Source organism: Stigmatopora nigra, chromosome 22, assembly GCF_051989575.1.
Source record: "Stigmatopora nigra isolate UIUO_SnigA chromosome 22, RoL_Snig_1.1, whole genome shotgun sequence".
Lineage (NCBI taxonomy): Eukaryota > Metazoa > Chordata > Actinopteri > Syngnathiformes > Syngnathidae > Stigmatopora > Stigmatopora nigra.
Window position 1 is genome coordinate 902,918 of NC_135529.1, and position 25,039 is coordinate 927,956.

General features: G+C 37.1%; 2 protein-coding genes across 2 annotated transcripts; both read left to right on the forward strand.

Moving 5' to 3' along the window:
• The first annotated feature begins 14 nt into the window (after window positions 1–14).
• LOC144215685 (uncharacterized protein C3orf20-like) lies at window positions 15–9,063 on the forward strand. The gene is made up of 17 exons (XM_077744767.1): window positions 15–152; window positions 225–298; window positions 1,056–1,396; window positions 2,248–2,277; window positions 2,602–2,646; window positions 2,725–2,827; window positions 3,327–3,518; window positions 3,603–3,752; window positions 3,821–3,941; window positions 4,466–4,585; window positions 4,888–5,035; window positions 5,578–5,755; window positions 5,881–5,958; window positions 6,607–6,964; window positions 7,503–7,619; window positions 8,295–8,437; window positions 8,503–9,063. The coding sequence occupies exons 1-17, from the start codon at window positions 69–71 to the stop codon at window positions 8,633–8,635; spliced, it is 2,415 nt and encodes an 804-aa protein (XP_077600893.1). The 5' UTR covers window positions 15–68; the 3' UTR covers window positions 8,636–9,063.
• Window positions 9,064–10,082: 1,019 nt separating this feature from the next.
• Window positions 10,083–24,770, forward strand: LOC144215978 (FYVE, RhoGEF and PH domain-containing protein 6-like). Its single transcript, XM_077745221.1, has 21 exons — window positions 10,083–10,285; window positions 12,351–14,115; window positions 16,292–16,424; window positions 16,794–16,861; window positions 17,100–17,130; window positions 19,114–19,265; window positions 20,075–20,231; window positions 20,445–20,532; window positions 21,202–21,252; window positions 21,326–21,384; window positions 21,629–21,700; window positions 21,792–21,860; window positions 22,024–22,107; window positions 22,186–22,265; window positions 22,370–22,472; window positions 22,813–22,959; window positions 23,138–23,243; window positions 23,314–23,405; window positions 23,477–23,605; window positions 24,381–24,520; window positions 24,609–24,770. The coding sequence occupies exons 1-21, from the start codon at window positions 10,273–10,275 to the stop codon at window positions 24,643–24,645; spliced, it is 3,576 nt and encodes a 1,191-aa protein (XP_077601347.1). The 5' UTR covers window positions 10,083–10,272; the 3' UTR covers window positions 24,646–24,770.
• Window positions 24,771–25,039: the final 269 nt, after the last annotated feature.

Genomic DNA, 25,039 nt, shown 5'->3' on the forward strand with positions numbered 1-25,039 from the left:
AGCCGCTTTGTGTCACTTGGTGACGCAAGTGACGCGAAAGGACTCCACTCGTGAGCGAAGCCGTCGTAATGGTCAAAGCTCGAGTCAATTCTTCCCTCCACATGAATTCGTTGACGCTGCTGACCCCCAACCCCATATATTTCTTCGACCAGGTGGGCTTCCCTCTCTGGAAACAATCGAGTTTCTCGGTGTTTTTCCTGATCATTTGTTTTCTCTCTTGGTAGCCTGCACCAATACGAAGTAAAAAGGGCAAAGTTGTGAATTTGGTTAAACCCAAAGAGGAGAGGAAGGAAAAAAGGTATGTCAAGTCATGTGTATAATTTTAATCTATGTCTGTTAATGAACTTGAACTATTTTTTTTGCATCGGAAGTTCACAGTCGTGCATGTTCTGAATCGCCTCTCATGGATCGTGGGGGTGCTGGAGCATATCCCAGCTGACTATGGGCACCAGGCGAGGGGCATCCTGAATTGGCGGTCAGCCAATCGCAGGGCTAAAAGAAAGCCCAGGGAAAACCCACAAAAACCAGTGGAGAACATGCAAACTACACAGGAAGACTGATTTGGGATTGAAAATATATATTGTTACAAATTATATTATTTTATTATGTTTTTTTCCAATTATAAATACATTTATAATTGAATAAAATGGTCAGCATAAGGTAATGATATATAATATGCACATTGATTACAGCCCCAGGTAAAAGTGCAGTTTTTTGTTTTTGTTTTTACTTGGAATTCAAGTAATTTCATGTCTTCGGTAACAATATATCTCCAATTCATTTAAACTGGAAAGACTGGCTATGAGATGTCTCGATTGTTATTATTCGTTCATACTAATAAATCACCTGCAGTATTTTTTGACTAAACAAGCGACCTAATCAAGAACTCAAAATTAAAACATTCTTTTATAAAATATCAATATAATCAATTTTAAATCTCTTATTTCATTACCCAATTGGATGAAAGCTGGTGGCATTGAAACCCTTCACCAGGAAAAGTATCTTTTAAATTATTAAGTTTTTTTTCTACGTTTTGTTTTTGTGTTATTTCACAGGTCAGAAAATGGCAAACTGTTAAAGATCCTGAAAAAGGCCAAAACCGAGGAACTCCCAGACATATTGACAGGCGTAAAGGAAGAAAAATGCGAAGATGACTCAGCAGAAGATGAAAATGAAGACCCATTGGCTATCCATAAGCGGGCAGCCCCTCGCCTGCTGAATGAGTTGGGTCGCCTACTGTACCGGACCAGGGGCGCCGCTTTGCAAGCGGCCGACATCTTCAACTACTCGGCGGACACAGCGCTCAAGTTGTCTGCTAAAGATGCTGCACGATTCAATGCAGCAAGGAGGAGAAAGGCACAGAAGAAAACCACTAAAACTATTCAAGACGAATTTGGTAAGGCCTGCCACACACTCGGAACGACCATTGTCCAATCAGCCTAGTATGCATGGCTTTGGAATGTGGGAGGAAACCGGAGTCCCCGGAGAAAACCCACAGAGGCCCTGGGAGAACATGCAAATTCCACACAGATGGGCAGCCCTGGATTTGAACCTTGGACTCCCACTGTGAAGCCGATGCGCTAACCACTCAGTCGCCAGGCCGTCCGCATTATTATTATTATTACTATTATTATTAAATATAGGGGGGCCCAGTAGTGGGAGTGGTTAACGTGTCAGCCTCACAGCTCTTGGGTCCTGGGTTCAAATCCAGGTCTTGTCCATCTGTGTGGAGTTTGCATGTTCTCTCTGAGCCTGCATGGGTTTCCTCCGGGTGCTCCGGCTTGCTCCCACATTCCAAAGACATGCATAGTAGGCTGATTGGAAAATCTAAATTTCCCCTAGGTATGGATAGGTATGGATGTGAGTGTGAATAGCTGTCCGTCTCCTTGTGCCCTGCGATTGGCTGGCCATCAATTCAGTGTGTCCCCCTCTGGCCCGGAGTTAGCTGGGATAGGCTCCAGCATCCCCTAAGGCCCTAATTATGATAAAGCGGTTCAGAAAATGACATATTATTATTATTATATATATTATTACCTTAGTCTTTGCAGATCTCCTCAGACATATGTGACAGGTGGGACAAAGATAACAGGACAACTGAGCAGGAAAATAAAAATGTCCTCCCAAAAGATAAAATATGTCAATATATAAAATTTGGAACTACACGTTTACTTGCATCATTGTTAATCTGAAAGACTGCATTATTGACATTGTTTAATGCAAACCTTAATTTGTCTTTGGTTTGTTTAGATATTGAAGATGATCTCAATGAAGTGTCTGGTAAGTCCTTACTGCACATTGAATCGGTTTTAATACGTTAACACATTTTATCACATTCATATGCGATGTGGATAGTTCAACAACCAGACTATTTAGTATTGTGAAATACTTACCATACTGTTATCATATGCAGGGAATGTGAGTTTTTCAACACCCTGAAATAAAACGTTTTAGTACAAACTTGCTCATGTAATGTCGGAGTTGAAATATCTACACTTTTTCTGTTTCCAAATTTTTATGAGGTTAAAAAGGTATTAAGAAAAATAATCTTATGGTTAATTTGTCTATGTTGCTCTTCTGTTGAATCCTATTCCTTCCATAAAGCTCTCAGCCCCACAGATGAGAACATGATAAGCAATCAAGATCCAGGTGGGTGACCAGTAATCACCGCCATTAGACATAGAATTATTAGGCCTTGTTTCATTATTACCGTTTTCATGTTTTCAGAATGGCTTGCTATGCCAGTTCAAGCCTTGGAGGAGGATACGCCTCCTCCTCGGAGTGTGTGCCAGTGGGTGTTAGAGAGACTCAAGGCCAGCAAAACTCCAAAGTGAGCCATGTCAATATCTCGTCTTCACAATATACAGTTGTATGTTTACTTATGAAATCAATATGTTGCAAAAGTAGTTTTGTAACTTGGGATTTTTTTTATAAGTAGTAGAGGCTTATTTTACATTGAATCAATATAATTTGTTCTAACCCTTTTAAAAATGATAAAAGTATACCAATTTAGTTTGAAATATGATGAACAAGATGATTTGTATTAAGTGATTAAAATGAGAAAGACACAGATAAGTTCCAATGATGTGGAATTGCGAGTGGCAGCTCAGTAAACATACTTGAACGACAAAGAAATCGTCAAATCTGTTAGGTTTTCACTCATTTATTTTGGCACTGAAAGATCACAACGCAGCTACTGTCCATTGTAGCTGACGCCAATAACAACACTGGTCCAAACAAAACCAAAACCGAAAGCATTACGTGTATTTCTTCCACACAAGTCGCTCTTTCTAGTCATCAATCATAAACATCATGCTTCCATCTGTCAGCTTAAAACCACGAGTGATGGATCAAGTGCCAAGTACTCCCATCCTCCGCCACTACGTCGATCCAAAGGTGGGGATAAAGTCCAAGAGTGTGTTATGCGAGCCTTCAACTTTCAACGAGGAAGGGACTCCTCAGCGGATACCTCCGCTCAAGAAATTACATTGCAGAATCACCAACGGAACCTCCTTCGTATAGTATCCTTTACAATGGCTATTTTCAAGGTAGCTCAGCGGCTGTCATGGTGTTCATCTGTTTGCACCTTGATGCCGTGCCCTCAGCTACCCGTCAGGCAACATGGCTGTATGTCACAGCCCCTCAGGTCTTCCGACAGGAGGCTTCTACACCAACGTGTTCACTGACAGCCACACTCCCGGCATCCTGGCTACTGTCACCATGTATGGCGATGGTTCTGCCTCGCACCCTGTCAGGTGGGTTAACACTCTTATTTTGGTAATGTGGCTGCTTTATACAATATGTTAAAATGATACTCCTTCAGCTCTGCGGTGACAGCCTTGTGGGACCAACATGGGGGACTAATGTGCGACTGGGAAGGCAAGCTCAAAAAGGAGTGGAGCTGGAAACCAGGCGAAGAACCACCTGAAAAAGTTCTCGTCAAGGTGAACCATAAATGTTAAAATTATTGTATTAGGGTCTATTTGGTCACATTGTGTTCCAAAACCATTATTTTTCGAGTGAATTCAGAATATCTGATTGCACCTTACAAACTCCATCAGGCAAGAACCTCTGTTACCGCTGCTCATAACGTACTAAACAAAATGTTTTATTATATGTAGTATTTTTTGCATGTTCACTAATGTGATTTGCCTGTATGAATACTGTAAGAATTTTATTTTATTTAGTTATGAATAATGGTTGCATATAAATGAATATTGTTCTATTTCCACTTGATACCCAAGTGCTTCCAAACTGAATTGAATCATAATAGAACCATTATCGTTAAAGTGTTTTTTTTTCGATTGAAAAATATGCTGAAAGTATCAATGTCGTGAATCATTTCATACCAAAGAAGGTCGATCCCATTGATTTTATTTAGAACCAGTTATGAATTCACATCAAGCCTGAAGTATTTATTTGACCTATTATATGCTACGTAAAGTCATAACTTCTGTGTGTGTTGCAGCTGTCTAAGGGCATCTCACTACGGCTTCTCAGTGGTACGTCAGCTCTTCTGTGTTTCAAGTCTGATGACAACAAAGTTCAGATCCCACTCTCAGCAGTCCCATACTCAGCAAAGGAAGTGGTAAGACTGATAACATTGATGATAAAGCTTATGCATATTTGTTGAGTAAATAGAAGTAAAAGTGAATGGACTATAATGCGCCTCACAGCTCTGGGGTCTTGGGTTCAAATCCAGGTCATGTCCATCTGTGTGGAGTTTGCATGTTCTCCTCGGGCCTGTGTGGGTTTCCTCCAGATTGTCATATTTAATATATAGCAGAGCCCACATGTGATGACTGTCAAAAATAAGGTTTAATTTATTGGATGCTACCAATCAGGATTAAAATCCATTTAGACATGCCATCCTGCCATGTTCCCCCACAGGAGCCTGACCAGATTGTACCAGAGACAGAGGGAACAGTGTTTGCACGCTGGAGGAAAGGATGTTTGGTGGTGGGCGAAATAACCAACCTACGGCTGAAAGTGCGAGATCTCATGGACGCTTGGCTGAAATATTACCGCACTGCCACTGGTAGCTGTTTCATACTGCTTTTTTTTATCTACAGTAAACACCGGAAATATGTTCTTGACCTTAATGAAATACCTAAATTCAAGAAACACTTTACAAAGTATCCTTCAAGATGTTTTGATTATCATTTATGATAAAAGATGATCCTCAACACTTGGAGGAAATCAACAATAGACTAAAGAGGACAACTTTCTTAGAGTTCCTAATGTTTTCTTAATTGTTTCAATCAGTTTATTTTGCAGACCCTGCTAAAATTACAACTAAACATTGCAAAACCGAAAGCGTTGCTAATGTAACAAACGTTAAAGTGCAAAACCCAAAAAAGTGTGCTAGATTAATATAAAAATTAAAACAACATAAACAGCACAACAGAGATTGGCAGACCACAGGGTGTTTATTGTATAAATTAGCAAGTGCAACAAAAATAAACACACAGCAATAAGAAGCATTTAAATATAATTTAATTTATTTAAATACAATCTCTTCTATAATCTATAATCGCTCATGGTAAAGTGTTATTTATTGGTGTGTTTGCTCACATGCAGGTATCAAGCGAGGTGAGAAGAAGAAGTCCATGTCTATGAAGGGAAAACACAAAAAACGGTCTAAAAAGTCTGAACCAGAACGGGCTAGCACCAAGCTGGGTAAGAACAAAGAGAAAGGACAGGAGAAACAAGAGCCACCAGCAAAGAAATCAAATCGGGAAGCTCCAACTAAGCAGAGGTAACATGTCAATGTTTAGTAGCAATAAGACACTTAAAATCAAACATACGCATATAATGTTAACAAATACATCTAACTTTGTTTAGTTGTCACTAAAGAAGATGAACGCATTCTGAATGTTTCAGGGGACCTACAAAGAATAACAAGGAGCACAGTATGATACAAATCGGACCTCTACGCATCCATGGGAACATCAAACAGGAGTAAGAGACCTGCATGTGTTGGGTGTCATTTAGCCAATATTCACTCACCATTTTATATTGCCGTTGACCATAACTAATTAACTGATCAACTATGAATTGTTTCTCAGATTATTCAAATCAATATCAAAAATCAAAACAACAAATCAAACAAGATTTTAAAAATGTATTTTATCATTTCGGGACCTCTTTTAATTTAGAAATTGTCTAAATCCAGGAATAAATATCAACATTTTTGGTGAATTTACACAAATGACCGAACAAACTAGAAACCCAATTGTCATTCATGGAAGAAATAATTGTCATTTACAACTGTTGCACATATGCCATAAAAATGAAGTTGAATACTAAAACAGTAGCTCTCAGTGCCAAATATTGGTGAACGATTATGTAATTGTTGCTAATCTGGTTTATAGGAGTTATTAAATTATACCAAAAACAATGAAATACATGTTATATAATAAACAATATGCTAAATATAGTTTTGTCTTATCTATAAATAAAATAAAAGTGACAGCCAATTTCCAAAACAAACATGCATTTATTACATAAAAATGGCTACAAAGTGAGTACAAATTGAAAGAATGACACCCAACACATCCTCATAAGTTGATTGACTGTTTTTCGTCAACATTCTGACCCTCTCGCTAGGTTAGTGGTCCTTCCAGACCATCCCAACTCACGTCTGATCAGCCTTCCTCGTTTCCCCGTGCACTCGCAAATGGTCCCCTCCGTGCCTCTCACTGTGTGCCCCCTGCTGCTCCGGGCATCCCAGCTCAAGCAGCTTAGAGAGAATGCACCCAAGAGATGCTGCTGCAGCACAGCACAGATGCCCGTTCTGCTAGACATAGAGTACGACGCCTTCATCACAGGTCAGCCGCAGTACAGCCAACAGATTCTGGTTGTGGTCGTCACCCTACCTATCAAACCGAGCGTCAACCTGGAGCAGGATGCCATCCAGCAACTTTATCGCAGGAGCAACCGGAAGAGAACCATGCCCTGTACTCAGGTGACAAAAGGGGTGAAAGAACTCCAGAGATTTATCCTTTTATAATGCCCTCCAAAATGTGCTGAGCACATCTAGTCAACTTCAAAAAGATCATCTAATGAGGCAAAATTAACATGCACAATAATAATGGGTTTGTTGTTCTAATGTTTTCAAGGGTGAAAAGCGAATAAATAGTATAATACCTTTTGTTTGCTGTTTTGCTAGGCGACATTTAGATTTTATATGTGCTTAGTAAGGTTAGTAAATAAGGCTTAGTATCTATAAAAGTACAGAAATTGGAACTTTTCAACTATCGGTATAAAAACATTAGTAGAAATGGCGAGGACGAGACAAAATACATTATTTAATCTAAAAAAAATAAACGTATAGTAATTTGTTAAAAAGATTTAATAATAAAATACAAATCCCCTTAACAGACACTATTATGTTGATTTTTTTTTCCAGTAAGGAGGCCATTATAAAGACCACCAATGTACATTAACTTGTCAGTTTTTTTCTTTTTTTTTTTTTACATTGGACAACTTGTTTGCACTTTCAGTGTCAGATGGACTCATTTCGCCTGGTGAGGTATGAAGTGTCCACCGGGGCGTTGGGCTGTCCAGTTAACAACATCCTGTTGCAGCATCGGCACAATGTCGCAGCTGGCATGATCCTGGTTAGTACTAAATATGCCCAGCTGTCTCAACATTAACTTTTAGTTTGACATCTGAGCAACATTTTGTCATCTGATTGGTTGTTTACCCTCATTTACTAAATCAAAATTTTCCTTGACATCAGTCTGTGCAATTTAGAGCCACTTAACCATGTAATATTTCAAACTATTGCCCTTGGGGGCTGAGCTAAGACATAGCACAATTGCCAGTATCACAAAAGCTAATAAAGTGTTGTGTGATACACGATATTTTGGTATTTTAGCCAATGTTGTCAATACCAATGTTTTTTTGTTGTTGTTTTTTTTGTAGGTAGTTATCACGTTCAGCTGCTTGAACACAAAAGTAGAGTGTCTTTATGGACACATTAACAATACTTTTCAATGAAATGAACCTATTATCTTTTTTTTATTTCATCTGATCCATGCGTCATGCTCTATACATTATGTCAACATTTATTATGGAATATATAAAGAGAAAATATAGATTTAGTTGCCGAACTGATATTTTTCATATTTTAATATGATAACAATCAATTTAAAGTTATTTAAAAGCATGAAGCATGGAAATACATTCAAGTTATCATGTTAAGATGTGATGTTGAACTTTTTTTTTCTTAACGTAGCAGCATTACACTTCTCTACTTACATTATCTAATGAAATCCTATCTAATCTGTTAGATGTACATCCGAGGGCGGCTGATGTTTTTGGGCTACGTGTCCAATGGTCGCACATTCTCGGTGTTGGACCTTCAAAAGCAAATCTCCAGAACGAGGGAAGACTACAGGATGGGGGTGAGCCTCCCTCCCGATTACAAATTCAGGTAGGACTGCACCACTTTTGCAATTTGAAGATGAATATCTTGATGTAATTCTTCATACTTTGCAGCGAGAGTGCAAAGGTCAGCGCGAGTTCCTCTGATGCCTCAGACGCAAATAACGTGGAAGGATCAACACATAGGCTAAATAATGACATCACATTGACTCACATACCAGACAAAGACTATGCCACCGAAACATGAGACTAAACCAAAGGTGCAAATATTTAATTTTTAAGCTGTTTTTGGTGGGAATTTTTTTTTCCAAAGATAGTTACATTTATTTTACAAAAAAAGCAAACAAAATAAAAACAATAAGATGGGAACAAAATAAGAACAGCTGTAGTATTAGGAAATATTTTTGAACTTCTTTGTGGAATAACCATACAATGTATTCTTTTGCTACTATATGTCATCCAATCAAATACTTTTGTTTAAATCATGTGTAGTAGTACAGTGACAGATTTTTTTTAAAAAGTTTTTATTCTTATTGTGTATGATGTTGTGATAAATCAAATACAATCTGCATGCAATAGAAACATACACTAATATCAAGGAAAACTTCAATGCAGCATTTAAAATTGTTTATTGTTGTTTCTATTGTTTTTTCAAATTCCTATTTTTAAAGTTGTTGTTTTTATGGGGAAATGAACAGAATAAAAATGATTGCATGTTACAACTACTTTGTTTTTGATTGGATTGGATAACTTTATTCATCCCGTATTGAGGTAGAGGTCTGCATTTTATAACAACACCTTCACAAGAGGGGACAAAAACATGAATACAAAATGGGATGACTCATTGAGTTGTAGTAGGCGTGAACAGAAACCCAGACTTCAAGGTTGATCAAATGATTGATTAGCATTTGTTTTATTTTCTGTTCGCTATCAAATTGCCAGATATTTAACAATTGCAACTTAGCAAAAGCGCCACAACTTTTTCCTGTGGGATTTTAGTTGGACTTCCTCACCCATATTCCAAGTATGTCATGGAAATGCATCAGTTCATTGAAATCATCATTTTCAATGTTTTTAATAAGGATGATGAAACAAACTAAGATTATGAAATTATCTGATACATTTTAAAATGTCCGTATTTACAATACAAACAAATAAGGTCATATAGCAATTTTGAAAAGCATGTAATGTATTTTCTTAATTTAGAAGCAATCTAAATGTCTAAATGTCCAAATCAAAATCAATACCTTGCAGGCTCCTATTCAGTTTTCACTCAAAAATATATTTTTTCCCAAATTTCCACTTTTTAACAGAAAGTCATCATTTCCTATTAAAATATTAAATATTTCTGCTTTCCATTCCTTTTTTGTGACATTCACATCATTCTAACTTCAATATACATATACTACTAAGATTATAAAATAATCTTGTGAATAAGACTGCATGTTTTTTTCTATTTAAAGCCACTGTACTTACAATACAAACAAATGAATTAATATAAGAACTTTGAAAATCATGTAATTTTTCACCTCTAATCAACTTGCATACATTTTTATTTACAAGGCAAAAAAATTAAGTCGCTTTAATGAAGTCACCAGGACTCACAATGAATGTTTTGGTCGTCATTTGGCGCCCCCTAAATGTTGTTACTGTTCCTGCAAGCAGGAAGCTTAGTTAATGCTCAAATCCACTTCAGTCACTCACTTGCTTAGTTAAGACGAAGGAGCGTGTTTATTTGTTTGTTGTTGTCACATTTTTATTTACTTGACCACATTCAAGCAAAAATGTCCACAGTGGACATCTGATGTTAACTTGACGTATTGGAAGTTTGGAGCAGGACATGAAGAAGGACGATTTTTGTGGAGAATTTGACGGACTGACGCGATGATGAAGTCTGGTACGAGAGAACTCAATTATTATTTTATCGGCAAACGTTTTGTAATTTATGGGATATGAAAATGTCTTGCTGTTGTCATGTTTGTTCGTACAGTTTTTTGTTTAGTGTTGATCATTGAAACGTTCCATCTAGTCACTGGTGTCAAACTCAAATTGCGTGGATAATGTGTTTATCACAAGTAAAACCAGATGAATTCAAGTATTTAACAAGTATTTGTTTTAAAATTATGACATTTTTATGAGAGTAAATGTGTGAATATGCGATATATACTTAAGAGGCAGATTACAGTTAAATACAACTGAACTGCAGTTATGAATATACTTCATAATAGCAAATACTACTGTATTAGATAAAAAGATTTTTAAAATGTGTATTATGGAATTGCAGGGTATAAATATTGTAAATTATATTTCCAATGAAAGTAATTCTACAGTAAGTACACGTTGGGATGTGGCAATCAGATTAGATTAGATATTACTTTAAATGCATAATTTCAATAATTAATTTATGAAACATTTCCTGCAAATTGATATTTTTTTTATTCATGATTGATTTAGTAATCACAGTTGTGTTTACTTACTACTATTACTTACTACGTACTACTACCAAGTTTGTATACATGTTAACCCCTGATCTTAGAGTATCATTGTTGAGCAGTTTCAGGTTTTAAACATCATCGTTACTACTATTTACTTCTGAAAGGTTATGCATAAAAGCTCTCTTTTACGTGTTTTTCCACTAGTTTTACTTGTTGCACTAGTTTGCATGAAACCCCTCCAACCTCTCTGACACAACCCTCCCCCCAATAATTCCCCCAACTCCCATCCTCAACCTTCGGACATGGACCACTAGATGGATTACTTATATATGGGGTTATACGGCAAAGCCTACCAGAACATCCCCCATGGGGCATTTTAAAGTATAGGTTCGGATCAGTGATTCCAAAGCAGCTTTCAAGAGTTAAAACAGCGAGCCCCTACCCTCATGTCCCACTGGGGAACATCTGGCATCCATCGGTAAATGGATTGAATATGCAATTTTGGATATTCTGGTTGGCATGTCTGATTTGATTTTACAGTGCAATTTCAAAAATCCAATGAAATCCCTTTGGATTGGCACGTTTCACCAATTGGGAACTGGATCAAATTTTCACGATCCTAAAACCTTAAACTGTTAAGATATTGAGTGTTTCATATGGTGAGATATGTCACAAAAGCATAGCATATTAGCATCCAAGTCACTGTTCTGTGAGTTTTCTTTTCACAGAAAACTTGAGCTATAAGTCCTACCAAGCTACTACTAAGAATGAGTACATCGTTACGATATTATACTCACCTATCTAAGTCAAATCTTTTAGACTAGTGGTCTCAAACTGATTCCACAAACGAAGTTAATGGGTGTAAATTTTCTTTCAAACCAAAGAAGAGGACCTCTTCTCAAAAATCTGGTGTCTTACACGTGTAATCAGGTCATTCCAGTCATTGTTTCAGCAGAAACCTAATTGGCTATTCTGTCTAATCCTTTGGAGTGAAAACCCTCACTTTGAGACTCCAGTTTTACAGCCACCGAATAAAATGAGATTTTTCAGTGGAGCTTTCAAGATTGTTGCTGTGTAAACACTCACATTATGTAGAGGATTTGGACTCTTATCAGTCGCTCTCATACAAACACATTTTTAATGGGTAGTTAAAATGGTAAAAAAGTACAAATATTTTAGTGAGGGCTCGTCTGCTGTTATCAATGTAGCTATTTTACAGTATCTCTGTAACACAAGCTTGTAATGAAGCCTGAGGAATGAGGAACAGAGATCACGTTCATTCATCTTTGGAAAATGCGGTACTTGTAGCGTCAGTACAAGGACATCTGATTAAAAAAAGACTTAGAAAAAGAGGTCATCATTACAACGTAATCCAACAGAACTCCAAAAATATGCTCTGTCCATCAAACTATTGTTGCTACTCGTGAGGCTTATCTCCCCAAAATGTGCATTAGGTTGCAAATGTTATTACCCTTAGAGCATCGAGCATGCCTATTATTTAATGAATCTCTTCCCGTATCTCCTCAGGGACGAACAAGCCACCTCTAGCCCCTAAACCCAAGATATCCCAGCTCCAGCCGGCATCTCCTTTGACACCTGGAAAATATGCCCCGTCTCACCAGTCCTCTGGCCGCCCATACGGAGTGAAACCGATGCTAGCACCAAAACCCAACCCCTCCAAGTTGAACTCCAAACCAATTGCCTCAAAGGTCCTTCCAAGTAAAATCACGACAACCCCACACATGGTTGGCTGCCTCAACGCCCAAAATGGAATACAGAATGACAGTAAAAAGCCAAACTGGGATTATATTATTCCTATTTGTCTATGTAGCCAAAAAGACTGCCGCTGCATTCGTGACGATCACATTGACAAAGTAGAGAAAGACTTTAAAGCTTTGCCCATTGTGAAGACTGAGCACAATGGAAAGAGCATGTCTCCAGAAAGAAAGACGGACAATCCCAAAAGACAAGTCATACTTACTGCTAATGCCCACCTCCCAAACCATAACCCCCCTTGTGAGTCGTCACATGATTTAGAAAAGTATCTCAACAATAATTTAAATACCTCTAGTCCTCAGATTAAAGTGAGACCACTTCCTTTTAGAACTGTGAACAATAAATCGAACGTGAGACAGATTCCCTGGGATAATACCAGGCAAGTTCCAGATGAAGACTCTAATCCTTCTGAACAAAAACAACAACCAGCAACCCCTGGTAAACCTGTCCCTATCCCGGTGCCCCGCAGACCCAAAAACATTTCTCTGGCCTGCCAGGAAAAAGCTGAGGAGGAGAGACAGGAGATCACTATCCAGGAAGGGCGAAAAATGAAAGTGTCATTTGAAGGGAAAGACAGTGCATCCTCATCTGTCATTGCGACTGCTAGTGAAAACACACCATCGTCATCATCTGCCACAAAACCAGCCGCTACGCCCAGGAAAATGCCTTATCTTTCTGCACCTGAAAATTCACCAACTCCTACTCAGTCAATGCTCCTAAACAATGTGGAAGAAGAAGACCTGGGTTTGGACACCAACGCCTATGATATGGAGCTATCTGTTGATAAGGACGAGGAGGTGGACATAGAAAGGGAAGGAAGTCGTAATCAGGTGGCCGCTAATAAAGCCCAGACAGATTCAAATTTTCACTCCAACAATCCAGGCAATCACTATGAAGCAGTCACGCTAATTCCAAAGAAGCCTCTAGGAAACAACAGCTCAATGGCATGGATGAAGAAGACGGAATCCCCTGATGTCAAAGAACAACTGAAATCAGGAATTGATTTGAAAAATCGAAAAACTGTTGAGGGTGTTATGTCTTCGCCTCCAGAAAAGACAACAACAACAACATATGAGCGTACATCAACGGCATCTTTGGACAAACAGAAGGCCAGGTCTTTCTCTGGTGCAGATTTGGCCCGATCTGAAGGAAGGAGGAGCTCTTTCAGAAAGCTGCTGGATCTAAAGTTGTCCGTCATGATGCTGCATAAGCTTAAGGCTAAAGGATCCCAGACCCTAGAGTCCAATGAGCATGACATACCCCATGATCTCCAATGTGCTCTCGCAGTGGAACGCAAGTATTCTTGCCCTCTGGTTGGAAGGGAACAAAGCGTAGACGATGGGGATGCAAACTATGAGAACATTTGCTACTATGAAGAGATATCAGACTACGAGAACATCTATTTTGGCGGCTCAGAAGGTTCTAGTGTCACCTGGCAGAGTTTGTACAATGACGATGGTATTTATGAAGAACCAGAGTCATATTTGGCCCCAGATAAAAACACTGACTATGACAGGTATGTGAACTTTTTTTTAATTTTTTGTCTTCGCCACTTGCTCATTTTTTGTGTGAAAAACATTAACTGTAAATCTTTGAGTTATGATGGAGTTCTCTTTCAATGGATGGTAGTAGATGGTATTCAAATGGATGTAGTGGTAGTTATAATGAATATTGATAAAACAGTTCTTGGCCCCCAACATTTTTTGGACCATCAAGTCCGTAGAAATTAATTTTTTTTACATTTTAAATTCCAGACAGTTTCAGTTACATGCCATTTTTCGGAAGACCTCTAGTATCCATCGGAAATATTTCAACTTTTCACTGGCTGCACTTACATGAAATTGTATTAATTCATTTCCTGCAGTCCGTCAGTCATTTATTTGTTCACAACATATTGGTATAACAAATATGTATGCGTGGGTGTATGGGGATGCCATTTACTCTATGCAGGTATTTTACTGTACCTCAGCAATCTTTTGATTGGTACGTCAGTGCCTAACTGGCTAACACATACAACTTCTGTAACCTCTTCCCAAACTTTCCAGGTCACATAAACATGACAAGTTATATATCACATGATATTTTAGACCAATTATTTATTTATTTTTTTATTTTAACCAGGGACAAAATTTGAAACACTGTTGAGGCTTTGTAAATTCAAGGCTAAATGGTATGGAGTTCATAAGATTGCCCCTTAATTTGTGAAGCATGTTGACACTCTTCAGTCGCAGGTTCCTGTTTGGGGAGTTTGGCACGTTTGCCTTTCTGTTGTTAATGCTTTCTAGGCGTGCTCAATGAAGTCATTTGAAATTTGAATCACATCCCTTTTTTTGAAAACCAAATGTGTTTGTAAGATAAAAGAATAGATGAACTTTACTGTATGCTGGACAGATGCCAGAGCATTGGATATTTGCAGTTTGCAGGGCTGTCAAATTGTATGTATTCAGAATTGTGAATGTGTGATTTTCACATATTTTTTAACTTAAGCAAATATTAATAATAATATTTTTTTTTCTCCAGTGCTGAATTTTAGTAGCAAGCAGAGGACACGGGAGTGGCTCCCGCTTGAGAGTTTCAGCATGCATTTTTATGAACATTTAAAAAAATTAAATAAAAAAAAAAACAACTAAGTGAAGTTGCGATAATCCAGGGAAGACTACAATAATTTGGATGCTATTTTTACTTGAAACAGGAGTGAGGAAATAATAATTGATAAAATATAATTTCTTTCCATTAATTACAATGAAAAAAATATGATTAAAAAGCTTGTGGCTACAGAAATAGTCAATATTGTGTCTCGTTGCCTAATTGTGCAGTTGGGCAAAATATAATTTTACTTTAATTCTGGCTAAAACAATGACATGTCATAAAGGTACAGTGTTTCTCAGGTTTTTTTAATAACTTCTCCCTCTTTGCTGCACTAATAACAAATGATCCAAAGTCAGTTAGGCTAAAAGGAGCAGGATTATGTCGTACAACTGTACACTGTCTCTTGCGGCTTATCATAGTTTAGCTTAGCATGCCACAACTTCAAAGTGCTTCACAATCACATGCTACAAAACACGTTGAGCAGCTCACAAACACAAATGAGTCATAGCTGTTGTCAACATAGCGGGTGTGTGCGTGAGCAGCTCATTTTTGCGATATTTGATTTATTTGCTTTCGGTCCTTTTTCTGTGGTCAACCTACTACTGGACATTGGAGAATATATGCAGTTTTCCTCAAATCACAAATATTTTCCTATTCGTGTATTGCATTGTACATTAGATTCCAGTTTGCCAATTTAAAACACATCAAACTAACATCTACATCTTTTAAGTAAATAAAAACACACATTTGGACTCAGTTGTAAAAATAAGAGGATGTCAAACTGTGTCTAATTTTTTTTACACATTTTGGTGAGTATAAGTGAACTTGGTGAACACAGGCTTTATTTGTATGACACAGCTGATGCTTCCCCTTCGGTTTATTATTACTCTGAATTGTTTTTTTTTCCAGTTGTGTTTAGGAATCTGCAGGAAATGTTAAAATGCAGCTGCAGACATCAAGCTGTTTGCTGAACATACTGTTTGGGTTATTAAAAACATGACCTCCATTCCATAAATAACATCCTCCCTCTTTTTCCACACAGATGTGTCATCACATTAGCGCTGACAACTCACTTTGTGCTTTGGTTATTTTGCTTTGAACAGAAGTTCTATCGATGACAAAGCAGACGATGGTGCTTCAGACGATGAATTCACGCTACCATTTTCAGACGTGGAAGCCGAAGACGACAGCTCCGTCTCAAGTAAAGGAGACCATGAGCTGCCAGAGGAAAGTATGGTGAGGAAATCAAATTATACAGATGTTGCTGAACTTGGCATACAAGTTCAGCAACATCTGAAAAAAAGATACAACCATTTTTTTTGCTAAACATGGTTGCGCCCCTCAATTAGTTATAAATGTTAATTGAACGCAAATTAATATAATGAGCCTCTTTACTGCCATGCACAATTAACCTATACAGCTATACATTTAATGTATAGCTGTACAGGTTAGTGTCAAAATAAGTGTAACCTGGTAGACTGTTTAATGTTACACCGTTTGCTACCTAATTGTCATATTTTAGACATATTCTTCATTTTAATAGACACAATCAAGTATTTTTTTTAAACGAGTAACCTCTTTTTTGTTTTCTTGATCTTATTTTAGATGCAAAGTGGCCCTGGAATGACCAAGATCCATCACATTGCTACTGAAATTATGACCTCTGAGAAAGTGTAAGACATTTTATCTTTCAAAGCTTTTAACCCCCATTACTCAGTCCTTCATAAGTAGGGATGCCACAATATTGCAATATTGTGCTATAAAAATGCCTCAATAGTTTGGTGCTTTTGCTGCGGTACAAAAAAATAAACAATGAGCTATTACGTCTACAATAAACTAAGGGGTGTGCATTTATTTTTATCTTCTATACATGCTATATTTATAATATTTTGCTTTTATGGTTGTCTCTAGGTTTGTTGATGTCCTGAAGCTGCTTCATATTGTAAGTATATGCGACAATTTAGCTATAATGTTTTCCCTGCTGCATTTTTAATTGCAACTGTATAACACTTGCAGTTATCTACTGTGTTGACACTTGACTACACAAACACATAAATACACACTGTAATGATAGGGTGTTGAAGCGACTCTCACCTTTGAATACATCAGACTGGTTGAACAAATTCAATGCTCGCCTTATTATCTCAAAGATGCTGCGTATACTGAAAAAAGGACTAAAGGACATCTACAGTAAACCCTTACATGCAGGTTTTTCAGCTGATGACCTCTCAAAGGTTAACAAAGGCAGTTGATGATAAAGTGGCTTAAGCTTGAAGATAATTTAACCTTGAAGTCATGCCCTGACTAGGCTGATTCATTTATATGTACAGCCTAATTAAATCTGGAATAGCAGATGCCCAAAGTGACAAATATTTCTTTGGAAACAGATGGCAAAAGATTTGCATATAATACTGTCTTATGCCACAATGCACAGTACAGTAAGCAGTGAACCTACTAAAATAACTTTAATTCATTCATTTTTTAACTCCACTGTGTTTAAAAAAAAAAAAATCATATGAGCAGATGTCACTGCAGCCCACAGACAGGAAGTGTTTGTCACTTAAACTGGATGAATTGAGTCTGTTGATGACACACAGTCATGCTAAGTTAGAAAGAATGTCAATGCTGTTTGTTCAGGCAGTATATAAATATATGATATTGAAGTAGAATATGAAAAAAAGATCTATTCCAACATATTTGTTGATACAATAGGATATTTTAGTAGTTTATCTTGGTCTCTTTAGCAAGTGCTTGTTTAAGAATTTTTCCATGGGTGTCAAGATTACGTCATGCATTTTATTTTATTTTTTTTTAAATATCTCATCCATTCTTTGTCAGATTTTCTTACACACAAAATGTAGCTCTGTTATGATTTTGGTTATATTTCCGACTATGTGATTTACGATTTTAATTTTAATTACTTTTGTAAGTAAGCTGATTTGCAAACAGGTAGATTTGAACTGGGTGACGTCCCCCATGCCTTGTTATGCAAGTACCTGCCTACTTTGTACATCCTACACCGGGGGGGGGGGGGGGGGGGGGGGGGAAACTCACTTTTTTTACTCGAAGATCTACTTTTCAATGAGCCAGCCTCCCGCTATATACTTTGTTGTTAAGGTTAGAATTCATGGATGGGCAAAGTGATGCTGGTGGGCTGCTGTGTCTAGGTTCAGCTTTTTGTTCCACAAACACTTTAACACATGGGGGTTGTGCTGAAACTAGACTGACTGCAATCCACTCATTACAGTTATAATATATACGACATTTGTTGAAAGGTATCACACATGACTTCCTGCAAGGGTGTTCAAATTTTTTTGCTCCAAGATTGACTTTTTAAGGAGTTAACCTTCCAAGCCACTGAAAAAGCTCAGCAATTATTTTTGTAAATATACCTCGCATTAGACTCTATCAACATGGAGCGGCGGTGAAAATCCACTCCCGATTCATGCTAAAGCATCTGTGCGAACATGCCAAATTTATAAAAGCCTTTTATAAAAAGGGGCGGGATCAAAATCTTATTGTCGTGCGATCTACCAATAGTACTTTTGCAATCTACCGGCAGATCGCGATCTACGTAATTGGCAACCCTGTCCTACACTTACACTTATTATGAGAGTAGGTAATGCAAACACATTCTTGAAGTGCAAAGCTCCTGAGGTTAGCCAAACTTAGATGATTTTATAAATGGCTTTAACTTATGCATGGAGAGATATCTTCAACCATTTAGTAATTGGCATTTTATCATATTCAGGCCGATTACATGAAGATTGATCACAAACACCAGGGATTGTGTGCATTTTCTGGTTCTTGGAGTCTTACAAATACGATATAAAATTGAAAGAACTACATGTCTTAAGGGTTATAAATACAATAACAATAATGGAGAGTCACCTTCAACAGTGATTTTTTTTTTTGTGGACTATAGGACTTCCGGGAAGCCGTGAATAAAGCATCTCTTCAAAACAGCAAACCTGTGATTGAAGAGCGTCTGCTCAACCAGATTCTGTATTATCTTCCGCAACTCTATGAACTCAACCAGGATTTGCTTCAGGAGCTGCAGAATCGACTATCAAAATGGTAACATTCGTCTTAAAGTGTTTTTCAATGGTTTTATGGGTATTGGGCAGTTGCTGGCCATGGGTTAATTATTTGGGCCTTCAACTTGGATTTGACGACTACAAAGCCGTCAGCATCCCATTATGTTGATTTGATTGCAATAGAAGATGGCACTAATGCACTATTAAAATAGTTACCCAACTGCTGAACAAAAAAAGTAAGTACAAGAGCTGACAACATCTGTATTATATATGGTTTGAGATACAACCAATAGCTGTGGAATAAAATGAACTCTTATTTTAGAAAGCCATTATATTTAGCTTGTGGCATGACCAAAATATGAATAAAAAAAATAAATACATCATACCCATCTTAAACACAGATCAATAAATATATATTACTTGGTCCAGAATGCTACAGCATGTTTTCACTAGTCAAGGTTGGCTGATCCACATAGATGGCTAACACAACTTTATACTTTCAACTTTTAAAATTCAGATGTTAAAGCTGTTTTTTGTCCTTAACTCTAAAACAAGTGATGACTCGCTGCAAAAGTTGAAGATATTTACAAAAGGAAAATAACAACATCCAGACAATGAATCTGGAATCAGACGCGGTCAGTTTATCATTCCAATGGTATTCCGGTATTCATCCAATTGTTAGTGATTAGAGTTAAGTCAAAAGAGTTATTACAGTCACTACCACAACTAGTATCTATCTTATCTTTTTCTTTTAATCCTTGTAAAGCCATTTGTTCTTGCTTGAATGTTTCTTTTGCCTCATTAGATTGTATATTTCTTCATTAAAAAAGTATTTTTTTGTATGAACAGGGATGAAAACAAGCAGTTGGCTGATATCTTCTTGAAAAAAGGTCCTTATCTGAAGATGTACTCAACATACATCCGGGAGTTTGACAAGAATGTGGCTCTACTGGAAGAGCAGAGCAAAAAGAATCCACTCTTTGGTGCCGTCGTGAAAGAATTTGAGGTAACGGAGCGCTTTATTTTTATTTCCTGCGTGTTTAAGTCACTGAATTATAGATTACAAGAGAAGGAATCAACTTCTACATTATATGCCTCAATCATATTAACTTCATAGTGAACGTGTACTATATTCATCCTGAAATTTCTCCCCTATGGCAGATTTTGTGTAAGATTCTTGTTCATTATATTCACCCCAAATGTCATATTTGCGTTCTAGGCTGATCCACGTTGTGCCAACTTGGCTCTGAAGCATTACCTCCTGAAGCCTATTCAAAGGATTCCTCAGTACCAGCTTCTCCTTAGAGGTGGATAAGATGCTTCATTATTGTCACTGTACTGCCCTCTAGTGCAAACATGCGCTTTCATTCATGTAAATATAATTTAAAAGATGCCAACAAACCATTTTCAATGTTTTTTATGTATATTTCGAAGGACCATGGTCATATCATAAAGTCTAAACATATCAAAATAAATACAATTTGTAGTATGTTTTTCCTCATAGATAATGTTATTTTTTCTTCACTTTCTGTCCTTTTCCCTTTTGAACAACAAAAAAAAGCCCCACAAAGATAGTTAAAAAGGTAACAAAAGTTAGAAAGAAGAGGTTTTCTGACATCACCAAAGAATTAATCCACCTTTTTTAGAGCCCTCCCCCAATACATAGTTCTGTAACACAATAATATTTGCAGCAAAAGTATAATGGGATTTTTGTACTCAAATCAGATTAAGTAGAACAACATTACCTTTGTAACCTGAAAATCGTTTTGCACAAGTCGTACTGTATTTATCTGGTCTGAAAATGTCAAGAATGTTTGTTGGCGTCACTCTTGCGTAACATCATTATTTGAACACCAACTGACATTTTTTTTTTGCAAATGGGATTAAAACGCAAGATTACGTAGGAGGAATTTACTACACAGTGGCATGCTCTTAATAGTTTTCAAACCTGATCAACTAATCTGTTTGTTTTCCAGACTATTTAAAAAACTTGTCCAAAGACTCAGCTGATTACAAAGACACACAAGGTAAATAAAGAGTCACATTAAATTGTTTTTAAATGGAATTACTGATATTAATGCTGGTATTTTGTCCATTCAGATGCTCTTGCTATCATGAAGGACGTCGTTAGTCATGCCAATGACATCATGAAGCAAGGGGTATGGATAAATTTGACTTTTTTTAATAGAATGGAAATGTAGTGGTTCCTCGAGATACATGATGTTGTTCCTCCAATTTGGGGGGAAATAGAACAAGGGAATTGAATTCATTTTGAATGATAAATATAGTTGCAGATGAGCGTATAGTAAGAGAGTAAACTTACAAAACTATTTAACTTTATCACTTTAACACTGCAAACACGTGGTTGATTGTAATGTCTTGTTTCTCTGGTTTTCACACAAGGACAATTTCCAGAAGCTGATTCGGGTTCAGTGTAGTCTGAATGGTCATCATGAGATCGTCCAGCCTGGAAGAGTGAGTTAGTTTGGCACTTGTGACAAAATACAAGCATCCTTATGGAGGATTTTGCATGACACATGATAAAAATAACTTTGTTTTCTGATAGGTATTCCTGAAGGAGGGTATCCTCAATAAACTGTCCAGGAAAGTCATGCAGCCCAGGATGTTCTTCCTGGTACACTTGACTTTTATCTTTTAACTTCCTTGATTGCAATAATTAGGAATATATTTACAACATAAAATTGTAAATATATCACAATGCATTTACTATGTACACATTACCAGGTACTAGAGTCAATCATTTCTGTCAGGTTAAATCATGTCATGTTCTACTTCAGTTTAACGACACTTTGCTGTACACCAGTCCTGTTCAGTCGGGCCAGTACAAGCTGAATAACATGTTGTCCTTAGCTGGGATGAAGGTGAGAATCTCCTTTCTAGGTGCAATGCACTGTAATATTTTTATTTGCACTGACAATATTTTATTGATGACAAAACAGGTGAGCAAACCAAGTCAAGAGGCCTACCAGAATGAGTTCTTTATTGAGAGCATAGAGCGCTCATTCATTCTATCTGCAAGGTAATGATTGTCTCTTTTTTCATTTACTGTTATTTAAGTTATGGTTGGTAATTATTTTTATTCATTCATACATCCCCCTTTTTTTCTTTTAAATTTCAATAAAGTTCGGCTTCAGAGAGAGATGAATGGCTCGAAGACATTTCAACAGCTATAAGTAATTACACCAAGAAAAAGATAACTTTCATATCTGGAAAGACCCACGATGAGGTAACTAAACCAAAACAAAAACCAAAGATAATCTTGCTCATCAATAAAGAATTTTTGGCACTAAATCTAAAGCATTCAAACCACAATATAATTGAACCTTAACACCAGCTAAGGATTTTTTTTATGAAATTGTGGTTTTTGGCTTTGTGTTACGTGTCAAAATTTTAGGTATGCACACACTTTAGATGCAACACTATTTAAATTAAGTAAAAATAAAAATAAAAAATGCTCTGGTAGTATCCTAGCATGGGGACAAGACAAACTTTCATTTTCACTTTATGAGGGTGCACTTAATGTAATGAATTGATATTTATATTTTTTTCTGTTTCTTTTTAATTAGTTTCAACTGAGCGATTGTGCTAATGGTGCCTCTTTGGGTACCAAAGCCCCCATTTGGATCCCAGACCCACGTGCTACCATGTGCATGATTTGTACATGTGAGTTCACTCTGACTTGGAGGCGACACCACTGTCGGGCCTGTGGCAAGGTGGGGCACTGCTTTAATTTCACTTTACATGCCAGCGCCTGCCTGTTAGCCTAGTAACTGAGTTTAAAACAAATTCTAATAGGAATAACTTCCAGTCAGAGTTGTCTTTTTTGCTAAATCCTATAAACAAGAATTTACAGTACCACATGAGGAGTAAACATTTTTTTGTGTCTATTAGGTTGTGTGCCAGTCATGTTCCTCCAACAAGCAAACCCTTGAGTACCTCAAAAACCACTTAGCAAGAGTGTGTGACCAGTGTTACTTTATACTCCGAGAGCAGAAAAGTAGGTATCTCACAATTTCCTCGCCTCATGTCTTGTACATTTGCAAATAATTCTTCTTACTTTTTGCCAGATGAGGAAGATGTCTCAGCTGCTGCACTTCCCAAAGCCACCTTTCCATTCTCTCGCAAACAAAAGCGGGTACTACCAGCTGCTCTCAAAGAGGTGATCCCAATCATTATCCTTCTTTTTTTTCCCGGTTTGATCTCTTCATGTCGTGCATTTGACTTTGGCAGGTGTCCGCCAGTACACACAACCCCTCCATGAGTGGATATTTGCAGAGGTCAAAAGGCAAGAAGAAGCAGGGAAAGCGTTTGTGGTTTGTCATCAAAGATAAGGTTCTGTACACCTATGCTGCCAGTGAGGTAGGCAATGCTTCAAGAGTGCACTGTACTGGATTTACATCAGCGGATGAGCAATTCTTTTTATTTATTGATGTTGACAAATGAACATTACAACCGAAAAACTAAAATAATATCAAAAAAACAAAATTAAATCCAATGTTCTGCCCATTGTTTGCATCGTTACTGTTGCAAACATGGAGTCCTAAAATATATCTTTGCAATCATTCTTTCTAATCAATAACTGAATTTTATCCATATTAATTAAGTTAAAAAAAAAGAAGTGACCACATCAGATGACTTCATATGAAGTGTCGGAAATTCAGGAATAGAATTGCGGTATGAAAACACAGATTTTATAAAGCAGTTCATCTCGCTTGCTCCAACTTTACTGCTGGCAATGTAACATTACTTTGAGAAAAGGAAAACTTGAGCTAATTTAGGCTTTAGGCTACTAAGTAAAAATTGGAATAATTGGCATTTTGTCCGCCTAGGCTACTTAGTTAAAATTTTAATAATTGGCACATTTATTCATTCATCTTCCTTACTAAGCATCCTTGTAAGGGTTGTGGGAGTTCCCCATTGGACGCTAATGGAAATTGGCATTAAATGTAAAAATATAATCCTTCATTGAGTGGGAGTTTCAACAGTGAAACATGATTTGGTGGTGCTTAACGGTCCAAAAGCCTCTGTCAATAAATTGGTCCTGCTGTTTTAAATCCAGATGATGTACATTATTACAAATCCTTCATCAGGATTTGATTAGTAATACCCAACAAATTTGTTTCTATCGTGCAAGGATGTCGCCGCTTTGGAGAGTCAACCACTCTTAGGATTTGTCCCAAAAGTTGATTCAACCCAAAAGTTACAGTTCAAGCTCTACCACAAAAATACACTGTACTACAATTTTAAAGCAGATGACGTCCAGACAGCTCAGAGGTAAAGTATGAAAGTTAAAGCTGATATTGCAATGATTCTCAAAATGTGGTAGTACTTTAGTACTTTAACTTAAATGTCCTGTTAACAGGTGGATTGACACTTTCCGAGAATCATCTGTACTTTAGTATCTGGAACTGACTATGATGTTGACATTTCATCTGGACTGCAAAGATTTACCCCATTGTTCCATTTTTTTTCCCCATCAGAAGACAACACATTTATTCTTTTAAAATAAAACATTATTTTCACATTTTTTTTCCTTTGCTGAAGTTACCTCTTGTGAGCGTTGCTCATTAATATTATTATTTTTAAGGCAACAGGAATATGTATGTGGTGTATTTTATGACCACCAGTAGGGATTTAATGTTATCCTTTTTATAATAGTATTTGTGATTACAAGCACTTTTGTCTAGAATTCATTGTTGACTTTTGGTTTAGTTGCATTTACAAAAAATGTAAATGTCTGTGCAATGTTGTACACTACCTTTCTTTGGTGGATTTTATGAATCCTAAATTATA